The sequence below is a fragment of the Heterodontus francisci genome, chromosome 20 (genome assembly GCF_036365525.1).
Source record: "Heterodontus francisci isolate sHetFra1 chromosome 20, sHetFra1.hap1, whole genome shotgun sequence".
Taxonomy (NCBI): domain Eukaryota; kingdom Metazoa; phylum Chordata; class Chondrichthyes; order Heterodontiformes; family Heterodontidae; genus Heterodontus; species Heterodontus francisci.
In genome coordinates this window covers 77325709-77342530 of record NC_090390.1, presented here as the reverse complement: position 1 = coordinate 77342530, position 16822 = coordinate 77325709, and the positions used below count along the sequence as shown (strand labels likewise).

General features: G+C 41.1%; 1 protein-coding gene across 5 annotated transcripts in view; it reads right to left on the bottom strand.

The window, feature by feature from the left end:
- Positions 1–16822, bottom strand: part of sufu (suppressor of fused homolog (Drosophila)) — a 225435-nt gene that overhangs the window by 154702 nt on the left and 53911 nt on the right. For all 5 annotated transcript variants that reach the window (XM_068053060.1, XM_068053059.1, XM_068053062.1 and 2 more), the window contains exon 3: positions 10341–10477. In XM_068053060.1, coding sequence (XP_067909161.1) covers positions 10341–10477 — 137 coding nt within the window. The remainder of the gene's footprint in view (positions 1–10340; positions 10478–16822) is intronic.

The following is a 16822-nucleotide window of genomic DNA, read 5'->3' as shown; positions in this document are numbered from 1 at the left end:
AAATCCCTGAAAGTTGCTACCCAGGTTAATAGGGCTGTTAAGAAGGCATATGGTGTGTTAGCTTTTATTAGTAGGGGGATCGAGTTTCGGAGCCACGAGGTCATGATGCAGCTGTACAAAACTCTGGTGAGGCCACACCTCGAGTATTGCATGCAGTTCTGGTCACCGCATTATAGGAAGGATGTGGAAGCTTTGGAAAGGGTGCAGAGGAGATTTACTAGGATGTTGCCTGGTATGGAGGGAAGGTCTTACGAGGAAAGGCTGAGGGACTTGGGGTTGTTTTCGTTAGAGAGAAGGAGGAGGAGAGGTGACTTAATAGAGACATACAAGATAATCAGAGGGTTAGATAGGGTGGATAGTGAGAGTCTTTTTACTCGGATGATGATGGCAAACACGAGGGGACATAGCTTTAAGTTGAGGGGTGAAAGATATAGGACAGATGTCAGAGGTAGTTTCTTTACGCAGAGAGTAGTAGGGGCGTGGAACGCCCTGCCTGCAATAGTAGACTCGCCAACTTTAAGGGCATTTAAGTGGTCATTGGATAGACATATGGATGAAAATGGAATAGTGTAGGTCAGATGGTTTCACAGGTCGGCGCAACATCGAGGGCCGAAGGGCCTGTACTGCGCTGTAATGTTCTAATAGAGAGGATGGTGATACGTCTCTGTGCCCTGCTTAAGGATGAGCTGCAGCCCATGGGCTCCGTTTGACATCCCATGCCTTTGTTCATCATAGTGGCAGCAGTTCTCAAGCCGGACGCCTCTGCAGCCTTTTAGGGGCCCAACAGAGACCTTTGTGTGGTTGCACAGTCAGCAGTTCACCGCTGCATTAGGGAGGTCACCAATGCCCCACTTCAGGACGGATTCTCACAGCCAGGCCCAGAGGGCCATTGGTTCTGGCACCATTGCCGGAGAACCATAGGTTGTAATATTTATAGACTGCACTCATGTGGCCATCAGGCCTATTGCCAGGCTACCAACTGCAGATGTCACCTTTAAAGGAACCCTCTCAATCTAGGTGAAGCTGGTATGTGAACACCACAAATGCTTGCAGCGAATGTGTGACCGCTTCTCAGGCAGCTGCCATGACACCCGAGACTTGCGCCAGTCCCAATTGCCACCGCTATTCAATGAACTGGCTCAGATGGAGGGGTGGCTTCTTGGAGATAAGGGCTATCCTTTGCAGTCATGGCTCCCGACACCAGTGAGAGACTCCACTACTGCTGCAGAGGAGAGATACAACGCCAGCTACATGACCCACCATTGAACAGGAGATCAGCATGCTGGAAGAGCGCTTCCAATGCCTGTATGGATAGGGTGATGCCCTGTACTACAGGCCGAAAAGGCCAGTTCCTTTCTTTGCTGCTCTGCACAACTATGCACCTAATAGGGGCCAGGCCTGGCATGATGATGAGACGTCAACAGGATTCCTCCTTGGACTATGAGGACGCTGAGGACCTACAATATGAAAGACACATGGGAGGGCAGATGGAACCCAGGCTCTGCACGCAGGGCTAGCGGTGAGGTAGGGATGTACGGAAGTGGCTTATCAGACAAAGGCTGTCTGCTCCATAGGAACTGACATGAGCTCTGCAAGCCACACATCACCCTCGCTCACCTGCTGTGCAACAGTCCACATCTGCAGCATCCCTGTGTAAACTATTAGAGTCAGCTGCTGACTGAGCCAATGTCTATGTCACTGCATCCGTGGAAACGCTCATGTGTAATGGTGGCACGGCAATGATGTTATTGCATACGTTGGCTCTTCTGAAGGGCCAACTGTGCAAAGGGATGTAACATTGGCACTACATGCTGGTACACATCATTCGCACAGAGAAAAGGACACACATGTTGGTGAGGAACATTTAGTGAAAGACGTATTTACATTGCTGTGACACCAGTGCATTCCCATTTGTGTTAGTATGTTCTCTGTAAACCTTCAATTCCTTTTACGGTGTATTTAAGTCTCACGTCCTGGAACGTGCAAATTTAAGATTATTCACCCAGGTGCAGCACGCCTACAAGAAGGAATGTTACACGAGTGGAAGAAGAGGATCGCAACTTGAAAGGACACTGGGACACAGCAGGTTAAGTATGTGGCGGCAAAGCGGAAAGTGCTGGGTCACTCAGCGGGTCAGGCAGCATCTGTGGAGAGAGAAGCAGAGTTAACTTGTCCAAATTCACAGACCTGAATGTTAACTCTGCTTCTCTCTCCACAGATGCTGCCTGACCTGCTGGATTTCTGCAGCATTTTCTGCTTTGCTGCCAGATTGACAGCAGCCCCACTCTTCAGTAGTCAGTTAAATATTCTTTGACAGCTGTCAGGAAGCAGGTGCTGGGGTGCTTAAAATAGGGCCCCAGCACCTGCTGCACAACTGTCAAAGTGTTCCTCACTACGCCGAATGTCCCGTCTCTCCCCACATAATATCTAGGGTGAGGCTCAGCGAGTGATGCTAATGAGACCTCGCACGTTAAAGCGCGGGGGCTCTGTGGCAACCGCACTGAGTTCAAAGGGCACCACCGCAGATGGCGGCACCCCAATAAAATTCAGCCCCTTGTGTGCGTGACAATAGTTAGAATATCACCTGAACTTTTTAAAATTAGATTACTGCCACAAAAAATTGCATTAGACTGATATATATAGCCATATGTTCAAGCATCCAATAGATAGTTGATATTTCAAACAGGTACCACATAAGGATCTAAGGTGTCTAAAACAGGCATCCTATATTAAGTAGGCACAATACAAAAAGTTCTACACAAACTCATATAGTGAACACTAAAGCTTAGTTATAGAATATATTTAACATTTAGGGGCATAACATTACTCTACTGACATTTTCTTCCACTTTGACTCCTTGAATTCAGTGCTGGGCTCCTAAAATCTGATCAGAATATTAGTAAACTTCTAGTTTCAGAATTTTATAACTAACAATAATTCTACATATTTATCATCCTCAATTTAGCTGCCTATAGTCACTTTATAGTGCAGTTCATGTTTTGGGAGAGAGACAAAAATGCATTTCTCTCTTGCATTTGTATTAGACCATTAAACCTGATCTCGGTGAACCTGCTGCAAAGAAAACTTCAACATACTATACATGATGTTGCAGCAAGCACTGATTTTATTACATTGTTCCATCAAGTCATAAAAAGATACTGTTTGCCTCTTTTGGATTGAGATGATTTTGCATCGAGATGAATTTGCATCAGATCGTCATATTTATTGAACCCAGGAAGACTCGTAGCAGTTGTGGTATCCCAGTTTTAAAAAAAGGGTTTTCTTAGTCACTTCAGTGACGTGATTGCCACTTGCTGCACAAGACCTGCAAGTCAGGAGTCACCAGCACATAATATAAAGCAACTCAAGAATATTTAATTTGGTCACTGAGTTGAAAGTGAAAATAATTCTTCTCTTCCCTTACTGAAAGGAAACCTTGTGCTCTTGTTTTCTATTACCTTTATTACACAATGGCTTCAGTCATTCTAAATCACCTGTTTACCATAAGAGGTTTTAGAAACACATTTTTGTTCAAACTGGAGAACAAGAGGACTTTTTAAATGGTTGAGTAGAATAGTTTCAATAGGACAGGATAGGGTCATTGTTTGAAAGAAAAGCTCTAAGTTTACCTACTTAATGTTAATGACTTCACCAGGCTTTAATTGCTCAGAATATCTGAAGACCATCAAAGACATAATCTGTTCCAGTTCAGCATACTATAATATTAAAAAGCTCAGGGGTAACCTTTCTCATTGTATTCTTAAAGGTGGGGAATAGCATATCTTTCACAAATAGGAATAGCAATGTCAGTCTTTACAACAGCTAACAAGCATAGTCCAAAAGAATCATGAATATTACTCTTATTGATAAATCAACTTTTCTGTCTTTGTTCTGTGGAATTTATTTTCCTTCTTAGTAGACAACAGGACAACAAATCCACCTAAATAGAGCCTTTTTTTTTAAAAAACTGTACACTTGATAAAATTGTCTAGTGATAGCTCTCTAGTATGAAATATAAAGCTACAAAGAGTCCATTATTGGCTCCTGTCTTTATGCCAGGATATTATGCATGTCAACTGTTAACTTGATTCTATGGTGACTGATCCCTGCAATGCACTACTGCTCTGGTCTCTCCTGGGAAAGAGATCACACCCAGGCCAGGTTTTTCAAATGCTAATGTACTAACGGTAAATCCACCTGTTTTCTGTCAATTTTAGTAAACGTAATGCAGCTTTCCTCACTTATCCAGCAATCACCATAAGATTTGTATTGACGGGTGAATACTCGTTAATCGACATTAGACCTTTTGTTGTCAAATACAGTCTGTGAAAGGATTCTTCAAACCTGAACACATCTGATGCATTCCAACATTTTTGAGAGCACAGTGAATGGAACTGCCATCAGCAAGGCTGCCACTTTCCACAGATCATTCCACAATTCCAAAAGCAAGACAAAAATTGGATTTTAGTTAACTAGCTGGACAGTTTCAGCTTTGCAGGTCTGCATCCACTTGCCAGCAACCTGCAATACATTGCTAAGTTAAGTAGTTTCAGTATAATTTGACAATCTTGTTCACATTAAATGCCCCTGTAGGCTACATGCCCCAAGTCTCCTGCCATTTGTGTCCAAAGCCAGCTGCTATTAGATCTAAGGATGGAAGAGAACAGAAAGTAGGGCGAACGGGGTGGGCAGACAGATGAGAAAGGGCTGGGGCGAGCGAGAGAGCAACACAAAGATCCTCTAAAGTAAGTAGACTCTATAGAAAAGTCCCTATGTCCATCCATTATTTGTCATGAAATTTATATTTCTAAAGTTTTCTGAATTATATCTAGAAGGCATACAATTATAATTGTCCTATTAATTGTACATGTAATTATAATTATCCTATTGATGTCTACTAAGAAGGAAAATAAATTGCACAGAACAAAGACAGAAAAGTTTATTTATCCTTTTAGGTCAAATTCTGGAGCCTGGTATTCAGGAGCTGCTCCCAGAGTTTAAAATGCTGAATCCAGTTTCCATTGATTGTGGCTAACTTGTAGAATCACTTTTTCCATGGGTTACATAACTGCTGCGAATCTATGGAGACTGGATTTAACAGTATAAATGGTGGAAGATGACCCCTGGAATTCAATTGACAAGAAGATATTAAAGGAGTTTAATTTGAGAAAGGCTTGTTAAAATAGTTACAAGTATAACAGTTATCATACTGTTTGTAAGTAAGAAGAGACTTCATTTTGTTGGGTACTCCACTACTGTACATTATATTAAAAATAAAGTATATTGTAAAGAATGATTGCAGGAAGATTTTTTCTGCACTAACTGAAACCAAGATGCTAACATTTATTTTCAGTTACAAAGTTTAAACCTCAATAAGCAGATAACCCATTAGGAATCTGTAAACAAATGAGTAAACAAGTGAGTTCTGATGAAAGGTCACAGACTTTGCTTCGCTCTCCACAGCTGCTGCCAGACCTGCTGAGTAATTCCAGCACTTTTTGTTTTTATAGAAGTGATTTTACACATTTGTTTAATAATTAATAATTCGTCATTTTTGTCACCTCTCCAATTTTGGTTATGTATCTAAGTGGAGAAGTAGCTGCCAGGTAATGTTTGGTGCAGAGTACCAAATGTCAAAAACAAAATAATGGCGGGGTGCATGAAGTCAATATTCTGATACAAATGAATACAGATCAAATTCATAAATTCTGCAATATGACATTCTCCAAGTCCTGCAGAGCTCCAAGTCATCAAATTCCAACAGATGGCACAATATGAACTCCATCAAATAATTGAAATGTTCTTTCAATTCAGGCAACAGCTCAAGAATTTGGACAGCTGTCAGCAGTCCTCACATCTCAGACAAGTTACCAGAAATCCAAAGCTACTTAAGTTGCACTGTTCAGGGATATACAAATTCCACACAGACTGTCACACAAACTTGTCCAATTTCTATTAAGATAGACAAGATATCACATTCTCTATTTACATTATATTTTCTGCAGTTGGCTTTTTATACACTCTCATGGGGTACATTTCCACTTTCCCAACAATTCTTCAACAAGCTTTTGACAAACAGTATTATTCAGCACTACACCAACAATGACATTTCAACTCAACATAAAAATCAACTTTATTTTACAGAAAGACTTCCATTTTGCTTGCCCTACCTCAAGCAAACTTTAAGTGTCAATTCCAAGAATGCCATGAAGAAGGCATTCTATGTTAGTGATGCTTTGAGTAACAAAAAAAACTAAAGACATAACATCTGTTGCCTTCCAAGATATTTGTACTCATGGGACGTTACTTGGAGAGACAATATCAAGGCAACGCTTAGTAAAAGTTTGCATGTTACTTCAGCTTAGCTTCCCTACACATGACTTTATAATATAATATTCACCACTACAAGTTTCCAGCTTAATTTGATATATTTTTATTTATAATTAAGATTGCAAAGGAAATGTAGCATTTAAAAGCACTGTGTGACAGTTATGGTTCAATGCTACTGTCAGATGGATGTAACTTGGACCTTTAAACAGAAGACCACTTACTATAAACATTAGCACCCTCACTAAATTGGCAGCTTTTGGGCTGTGAATTTCAAATATGGATACCTCCTGACTGACTATGGGCAACCAGTCTAAATCTGTATGATTTATGGCCCACTGAGCCATCACATAGGGCTCCAGATTCTCAGTTTCCCAATTTAACTTTATGAAGAACCCCACAGTCAGTTTCTCTGCAACCAGACTGTTTCCCTTTGCAAAACACCTGTGTGATGCAACTTTAACCCTCTTATATGCTAATTCTAGCAATATAAAAATACAAGGTTACAAAAAGTTTTGCCATAGCTACAGTGGATACAACAAAGCCAAGAAAAACCCAAAATCCACTAAATATTTTATAAGTAGGAGCCTAGAGTACAAAAGTAAAAAAGTAATGATGGATTTATACAAAACATTCATTAGGTCATAGAATACAGTGTTCAGTTTTGGGCCCTCCACTAATTAAAGTTATAGCGTGTTCAACATAGTTTCCACCAGGATAATGTTAGGGCTGGGAAAATGAAGTTATGAGGAGTGACTTGAAACACTGAGATTATGTCCACTGGAGCAAAGAAGGCCAAGAGAACGTTTAATGGATGGTTCAAAAATTATGAAGAGTTTGACAGAGTGAATTGGGAAAGACAATATCCTTTGGTTGGAGAGTCAGTGACGAAGGTCATCAATTTAAAATCACCAAGAAAGTGAGGAGAGAGGTTAGAACTAATTTCTTTGCACAGAGGATTGTTGGGAGCCTGGTATGCTTTGCCACATTGATCGTTTGAGGCCCAGACCATTGCTTCTTTCAAGGGAAAGCTGGATAAATATTTAAAATAGAGAAAGGGACAAGACTATGGGGAGAACCTAGGGCAGACAGGTTAGTTTTGCATTGCTGTCGCAAAAAGCTAGCATGGACAAAATGGGTCAAGTGGCCTCCTGTGTTGCAAACTTCTTTGGTTTTATGGGTTGTATAAAAAATATAAAACTAATTTATCTAAGTTGCAACAACTGAAATAAATACCATAAAATACTACAAAAGTTGATTTTTATGTGCAGGTGTACTAGGTGACCAGGTGTGTTGTGCACTCAGCATATTGGAAAGGCTCTGAACCTGGGACATAAAAGCAGGTCAAAGGCTGGGAATTCTCCGGTAACTCACATCCTCACTCCCCAAAGCCCGCCCGCCATCTACAAGGCAGAAGTGAGGAGTGTGCTGGAATACTCTCCACTTGCCTGGATGGGTGCAGCTCTAACAATACTCAAGAAGCTCGACACCATCCAGGACAAAGCAGTCCGCTTGATTGGCACCCCATCCACCACCCAAAACATTCACTCCCTACACTACCAGCGACACTCACCTCCCATGAAAGAATAAAAAGGCATCAGGATTTCCCCTTAACACTCAGAGGGAAGACCTCCAGCGCATAGGGAGGTGGTTATGTGGTGAATAGCACGTGATGACATCAGGCCTTCAAGACCCAAGACTTCTTTAGGAGGCATGGGGCATTAGGAAGCTAAATTCAAAGAACTGAAGCTAAACTCAAAGAATTGCAGCAAAATTATTAAGTTCCTGAAAGACAGTGAGTGCGTGTTCTAGCTGCTACTGATACTTTAAAAGTGTACAATATTTTAAAAAGTGCCTTAAGATCTTGTTAAAACTGCCTCAAACCAAAGTTTGCCCTGGCATTTAAGTGTTCATTGTTTTTAAAATCCCATCCCTTAATATTGGCTTTCTGCTCCTCTGGCAGGAGAGAATGGCAACAACTAGGAGGAAGGCAAATGGCTACGCAATTTGACAAAGAGTCCATGGGAGTACTGTGGCAGGTTGTGGAGAAGCAGGAGGTAGTGCTATACCCTGCAGCGAGCAATCAAAATGTCAAACAACAGGATGTAAAGCAAAGCAGCAAATACAAAAACTAGCAACAAATTGAACTGTCCATAGTGTTATGATCCTGTGGGGTTTTTTCGGAAAGAATGCTGTGTGCCTTTAAGACTAAAAAGGGAGCAGTACTGCTTTATGACAGCAACTTCCAAAAACTGAGTCAAAGAGTACATTCTCGTTGCCTGGGATACAGCCATTCAGGACCAGGGATCAAGAGATATAACGTTACAATATAATTTTGAACTGACTTAGTGAAAAACAGACTGCTCTAACTCACTGAGAAACAGATAGACAGCTGTGTGTTAGCACCTGAAAGGAGGGCTCTTAGACCATTTAAACCGAAGAGAATTTAGTCAGTTTATTTACTATTCTCTATCAAAATTCTAAAAGTCAAGCCAAAACAGAGATCTCTGATAATTTAAACTGAAGGAAGGGAAGTTAGACTGTGGCAATCTTTTATCCCTCAAAAATTCAAAAGCCAAATTGATTCATTAAAAAAACGTATTTACAAGTTGTTAATCATTACAATTCATTGCTGGAGAATGAGCAACTATTTCTACTTCTGAATTAGACTACGGACTGTTCTGCTGTTGAAGAACCATTTTTCTCCCCCCATTGGACGGCTATGAGGACTTCAAACAACCTTGGACTGTTCCACATCTGGCAGCAGCGTAAATCTGCAAGGACTCTAATGTTTTCTATTTTTTAAATGCGTTTATATCTTAATTGTGTTTAAGAATTTAGTTACCCTAATTAAACAATTAATTTGTTGATTTAAAGACACCTGGTTTGGTTAGCCTCATTCAGGGGTTAATAGAGGGCACAATTTGGCTGGGCCTTTCTTTAGTTTGGAAAGTTTAAAATGATATTTAGGCGATCGATGGAGGGATGGGATTGAATTAACAGTGCGTTTCTCCCACCACAATCAGAATCGTATATTTTGATTGGGGGCTTTGACTGGAGTGGTCGGTCGTAACAATAGCACATGGATGCAGTACCAAAAGGAGGTCACTGGCCTCATCAGGAGGAGAAAAGTGGGTATTGGATGGCTATAGCTATTTTTGCATTTATCTCAATACATTCTATTGCATACATCCTGAAAGCCTCCAATTTTCACTCCTCCAAATCTGCTTTCAGCACCACTCATTTTCATAGTTCAAGCATATCCACTGTTAGAAGATCCCAAACTATAATGCTTCGTCATTTGCCTTTTCTCTTACAAGTCTCCATTCTGACATGCACCACTTCAATGTCACTTCTCGGTAAGCTGCATTCCTCATCCCCATTTCACTTTTTACAGGAGAAAGTAGAGCACAAGCATTTGACATAGGGCGGAGAGGAATCCTTCATGAAAAACGGGAGACGTTCCCATTAAGTATCAGTGAGTGGCTCCATAGGAAACACCAAGGGAGAAAGAACAAAAAGGGGCGGCGCAGTGGTTAGCACCGCAGCCTCACAGCTCCAGCGACCCGGGTTCAATTCTGGGTACTGACTGTGTGGAGTTTGCAAGTTCTCCCTGTGTCTGCGTGGGTTTCCTCCAGGTGCTCCGGTTTCCTCCCACATGCCAAAGACTTGCAGGTCGATAGGTAAATTGGCCATTAGCAATTGCCCCTAGTATAGGTGGGTGGTAGGCAAATATAGGGACAGGTAGGGATGTGGTAGGAATATGGAATTAGTGTAGGATTAGTATAAATGGGTGGTTGATGGTCGGCACAGACTCGGTGGGCCGAAGGGCCTGTTTCAGTGCTGTATCTCTAAAACTAAAAACTAAAGCAACATGGTTCAAAAACTGACTTGTAGTACTGCATTGGGTCCTTAATACAATACACACTGCAGTAGTTGTTTTGTTTTGACAGAAGCAAAATCTAGCCGACCTTCTACACAATATCAGCAAATGAACAATTACAGAACTTTACCTGACTGGAAGACATATCTGGCCAGACCCTGCATCAGCTCAGCTGGCCACGTTGGCGGCGCGGTTTCCCCAGTTTCTCGTCTTAGCCGGAAGGTCAGTTCAAAACCAAAGCCACTTGGTCCTTCCAGTCCTGTAAATCTAGACGGAAAAAAAACTGTCTTTAAAAAAAATCTTAATTCTTTCTGTACCAAGCATCTGCTCATTATGACTAATTACAGAATTGTTACAGCACAGAAGGAGGCCATTTGCCCCATCGTGTCTGCACTGGCTCTCTGAAGGAGCAATTCCCTCAGTCCCATTCCCTGCCTTCTCCCCATAACCCTGCACATTCTTCTTTTTTATATAATTGCCTAATTCCCTTTTGAGTGCTTCAATTGAACCTACCTCCACCACTTTCTCAGGCAGCGCATTCCAGACCTTAACCACTCGCTGCGTGAAAAATTTTTTCATGTCACTTTTGCTTCTCTTACCAAATACTTTAAATCTGTGCCCTCTTGTTCTCGATCCTTGCACGAGTGGAAACAGTTTCTCTCCATCTATCTGTCCAGAGCCTCTCATGATTTTGAATACCTCTATCAAATCATCTCTCAGCCTTCTCTTGTCCAAGGAAAACAGTCCTAACTTCTCCAATCTATCTTCATAACTGAAACTCCTCATCCCTGGAACCATTCTCGTGAATCTCTTCTGTACTCTCTCCAATGCCCTCAGGTCTTTCCTCAAGTACGGGACAGAGAATTGGACGCAATACTCCAGCTGAGGCCGAACTAGTGTCATATACAAGCTTAACGTAACTTCCTTACTCTTGTACTCTATGCCCCTATTAATAAAGCCTAAGATACTGCATACTTTATTGACTGCTCTCTCAACCTGTCCTGCCACCTATAATGACTTATGCGCATATACACCTAGGTCCCTCTGCTCCTGATGCCAAGTATGCCAATTTGTCTATGTCCTTTTGAAGTTCTATACTATCCTCCTCACAGATCACAATGCTTCCATGTTTCGTATCATCCACAAACTTTGAAATTGTGCCCTGTACACCAAGGTCTAGGTCATTAATATATATCAGGAAAAGCAAGGGTCCCAACACTGATCCCTGGGGAACTCCACTACAAACTTTCCTCCAGCTCGAAAAACATCCATTAACCACTACTTTGTTTCCTGTCACTCAGCCTTTTTTGTATTCACGTTGCTACCGTCCCTTTTATCCCATGAGCTACGAGTTTGCTCACAAGTCTGTTGTGTGGCACTGTATCAAACACCTTTTGAAAGTCCATGTACACCACATCAACAGCATTGCCCTCATCAACCCTCTTGGTTACCTCCTCAAAAAACTCCAGCAAGTTAGTTAAACATGATTTTCCCTTAAGAAATCCATGCTGGCTTTCCTTAATTAACTCGCATTTGTCCCTGTGACTATTGATTTCGTCCCGAATTATTTTTTCTAGAAGTTTTCCCACCACTGAAGTTAAACTGACTGGCCTATAGTTGCTTATCTTAACACCCTTTTTTGAACAAGGGTGTAATGTTTGCAATTCTCCAGTCCTCTGGCACCACCCGAGTCTAAGGAAGACTAAAAAATTATGGCCTGTGCCTCTGTGATTTTCAGCCTCACTTCCCTCCATATCCTTGGATGCATCTTATCCAGCCCTGGGGGTTATTTATCTGCTTGAAGTTCAGACAGCCTATCTAATACTTGCTCTTTATCAATTTTAAACCCCTCTAGTGTCTGACTTAACTCCTCTTTCAACATTGCCTGAGTTGCATCTTCTTCCTGAGTAAAGACAGATGCAAAGTATTCATTCAATACCGCAGCTATGCCCTCTGCATGCAAGTGTAAATCCCCTTTCTAGTCGCTAATCGACCCCACTCCTCCTTTTACCACTCTTTTACTATTTATATGCCTATGGAAAACGTTGGGATTTCCTTTAATGCTAGCTGCCAGTCTCTGCTCATGCTCTCTCTTTGCTTGTCTTATTTGCTTTTTCATTTCCCCACTGGACCTTCTATATTCAGCCTGGTTCTCAATAGTATTTTCTACCTGGCATCTATCATAAACACACTTTTTCTTCTTTATCTTAATCTCTCCCTCTTTTGTCATCCAGGGAGCTCTGGATTTGTTTGCTCTATTTTTCCCCTTCGAGGGAACTTGACTGTGCCCGAACTATCCCTTCTTTGAAGGTAGCCCATTGTTCATCTACCAGTTTTCCTGCCAGCTTTTGACTCCAATTTATTCGCCCCAGCTCCATTCTTACCCCACTGAAGTTGGCCTTCCCCCAGTTAATTATTCTTATCTTGGATTGCTCCTTGTCCTTTTCCATAGTCAGCCTAAACCTTATGATACAATGATCACTATCCCCTAAATGCTCTCCTACTGATACTTGATCCACTTGGCCCTCCTCATTCCCAAGAACCAGGTCTAGCAGTGCCTCCTTTCTTGTTGGACTAGCAACATACTGTTGCAGAAAATTTTCCTGAACACACTCTAGGAACTCTTGCTCTTCACTGCCCTTTACACTACTATTATCCCAGTCTACGTTTGGACAATTAAAGTCCCCCATTAAAACTACCCTATAATTTTTGCACCCCTCTGTAATTTCCTTGCAAATTTGTTCCTCCACGTCCTTCCCACTAGCTGGTGGCCTTGAGACAACACCGAGCAATGTAACTGCACCTTTTTTGTTCCTTAGCACTATCCAAATTGATTCTGTCCTCAACCCCTCTGGGACATCCTTTTCCTCCAGCACTGCAATGCTCTCCTTAATCAATTCTGCCACCCCTCCCCCTTTTTTCTCATTCCTATCTTTCCTGAACACCTTGTATCCAGGAATATTTAACTCCCAGCCCTGCCCTTCTTTGAGCCAGGTCTGTGTTATAGCCACATCATATTTCCACCAGTCTTATTAAACACACTCCGCGCATTCACAAACATGCACATTAACCCTGATTCAGACTTTATTATTTTCTCCCTTACTCAGACCCCACCTAATAACGCACTATTCTCTACTCTCATGCTATTTATCTCCCCCGGTATTCTGTGCACCTTGGTATTCCTCTCGAATACTCGCTCCTGGTTCCCACACTCCTGACTAGTTACCAGTTTTGCTTACCTCCAATCTGTGCTCCCTCTCAGGTTCCCATCCCCCTGACAATTTAGTTCAAACAGGGACAAAATGATCAGTCACCAATTTATATTCTATGACATTTGAAAGTTAAAAAAATACATGCTCAACTCAAAACAGCCCTGTATATAACACAAAGATCCTGAAAACAGTGTTAGTTACAGAAACCATTATTTTTATGATTACATTTGAGAGGTAGTGGGTTTGATAAGCTTAAGAAAAAACAACTGATCAGTGAAACTACTTTAGGGTGCACTTTTAAAAAAAAACATCTTTTACATGAGTAAAAGCACACAGTAAATTTAATGGTATAGATTCCAATACAAGTGTGCACATTTTACAATATTTTCCTCCCAGCAAGAGGAGACAAATAACGCCAGTGAAGTAATATTGCAACATTGCTTCTTGTAATCACAGTGGCATCCAGGGAAAATTATGCCTATTTATAATGCAGGTTCCATTGCTTATAGTGGGTGGGATCATGTAGCTCATCTAAATAATTAAAAGTTTATCTGCCACGATTTGCATGTTATTTATTTGAATGGATAAAAGGAGAGACCATTATCTTCTGCTGTTTTTGCTATTGTGCCATGGGTGTGTTTTCAGCGTACAGTATTTACTCAGATAATTTACCAAAGTCAACCTTATTTCTAATTGTAAAGACAGTAACCTTGAGTTGTCGCCATCAGTGTCCCATTACAAGGAGAGTGCGAGACCCATTTTTCTTTCAAGGCAGTGCTGTGCTATGAAGGGAATTACACATGCCATTTTCTATGATTGGAGTCTGGAAGATTGAGACACTCACAAGTTAGTGACCCTGTTTAGATACTTTTGAGGTTTGTTATCAACTTGTATGGAATTTCCTACAGAAAGAGGAAATAACCGACATTGCAAAGAAATTGCACTTTAAACTACCCAAAGTGGCAGGAATGAGTGCCGGAAATCCAGGCCTCAAATTCCAGGCTACTCAGTTGTATTTCTGTTTATTTTTCTTATTCCTGGTTGTTCCTGTATTGAATATTATGGATCCAGAAATTGGGAAAGGGCTGCTTTTAATATCATTATGTTATTGGTGAATAAATCCTAACACATAACGTGAGCATTGATTTACACTGTGTACATGACCCTTGAAGCTCTCAGCATGCAACTACATAGCCCAAAAATACAAAAGCAGGATGCCGTTGCACTATGGAGCTACTCCAGGGTGCATGGGGATATTCTCAGTTTGGGATATCACGAAGCAGTCCAGCAATGAAGGAAACGCTTCACAAGAGTTTCCATCCCCGGAACCAAATTTACATGGTTACAAAAATGTCAAAGAGCAAATCTAGTGCTGTTTAACTGCAATCTACAGACATTTTTGAAACTATGTAACTACTTGTCAGCAGGCACCACAATACCAAGAATAAGTGCTCACATAAAATTGCTAATAAACAAAAGCCTCTTTTTAAAAAATCCAAAGTTTCACCTGTTTGCCAAAACACAAAAGCTTATTTCTTTGACATCTCTATCTTACACTATTAACATCTGTGCTGCAGTTTCTCATCTGTATGGTTTAGCTATGATGTCTATAATGAGACATCAAAGGGGCCTCCAGAACAAATTTTCTACTGAAGAGGTTGGACAAACTTCACAATTGCACTAAACTGGTAAAAAAAAAAGCTAGACGTTCGGAATCAACCACCTGCCACATTTCCAATATTATCTGTTTTATTTCAGAGCTCAAGTATTTTCAGCTCCCCATTTTTGCCTGCGCTGTGAGCTTAAAATGTATAGCAACTCTACTATGGTGCATACAGTTGTGTCAAGGTAGCTACTTTCCTGAACAGAACAAAGCCATCATGCTATCTTAGAATTAACTTTAACCCATAAAATTTAATATTTCTTGCTTTATACCAAAGTGGTATCGAGCGATTTTAGTGAAAAATAAACCAACAGTAAATAACTTGGGCTTGTGAATTATTGGCTCGGTGGTGTTTATTTTTTCCAATATCTATCCAAAACCATTGTATGTCCTTAATTTTCAACTGTCCCAATATTGCAAAGTTTGGTACAACCAAGACTGGAAGAAAGGAGGAGAAAACCAAGTAGCATTGAGATGCAACTGGTATTTGCGTAAGAGTTTTGAGACAGGAAAGGTTCCATTCAACAATTTGCTGAACTCAGCTGAGTTACAAAGTGGACTGTGTGTCAAAAGAAATAAGACAAAGCCAAGGTTACATTTCAACACGTAGGCAACCCACGAGTGCCCCAGATTGACCACTGGAAGCCATAAAGATAGCTGCCACTATGTAGATTATCCAGAATCCAGATAGCAATTCCCAAGAATCTACAAAATAAATTAAAATTTTTTTGCATGCACATATAATCAGTTAAAAATTAAATCTGGTACACCGGGTGCACTTCACATTGAAATCATTATAAATACCTGCAGTGCCAATTATGCATTGCATGCTAGTACTATTACAAGACTTTTTTCAATGTTGAAGGTGTAATAATTCCCCATCACACCTGAGACATTAGTTGCTATTTTGTAGTGGAAGTACAACAATTTGGTCACAGCAAGGGACATGATGCGATTGAGTTCCTCGAAGTAGCTCAAAATGCTTCGCTGAGTTCTACTCCCCCACCCCGTAACTGTTCGGGATAGAAATGCAATACTGTACCAATGTGCTTCCTGGCTTGCCATAGTCATGTGATGTCTACCATGAGGCACTCTGACTGCAGGCAGCCATTACAGTCAGTTTCATGAAAGCCACTGTTCGCACCAGACTGGTGTCCTGTGAGCTCATAACAGGGTGTCAGAGTGGAGCTGAGATAGAGTAGTGAAGAAGCACAGCTACCGAACAAAGACGACAGGAATGGTCACAAAAAGGAACAAAGCAACAGCTGAAAGCACAGGGTAAGACAATGATGTAAATTTTTCTCTGCCTGTGCCAGTCAAAATGAAACGGTGATATGGAACACAACTGGCAGCTTTTCCACTCGCAATGGCAAAATTACAAAATTGCGACAGATTTAATTAACAAACCATAGCAGCTGGGAGTAGCTACATTTTTATCACTGTTGGGAAGAGACGGTTATGAAGTGCACTCCATCCTAAATCCCTCTGAAGAACAAAATAAAGGACACCAGAAATTTTGAAAGCCTTGAAGGCATGCTTTGAACCCCAAGTGAATGTAACCTATGAATGGTATGTGTTCAGTATTAGGGCCCAAGATGAAAAAGAGTCCATTGATCAATATGTGACTGCATTAACACAGCTCGCAGAATTCTGTGAATTTGCGCAACTAAAAGATGATCTAATTAAAGACAGGATTGGATAGGCATAAGAGATCCCACAGTGAGTGCATGTCTACTG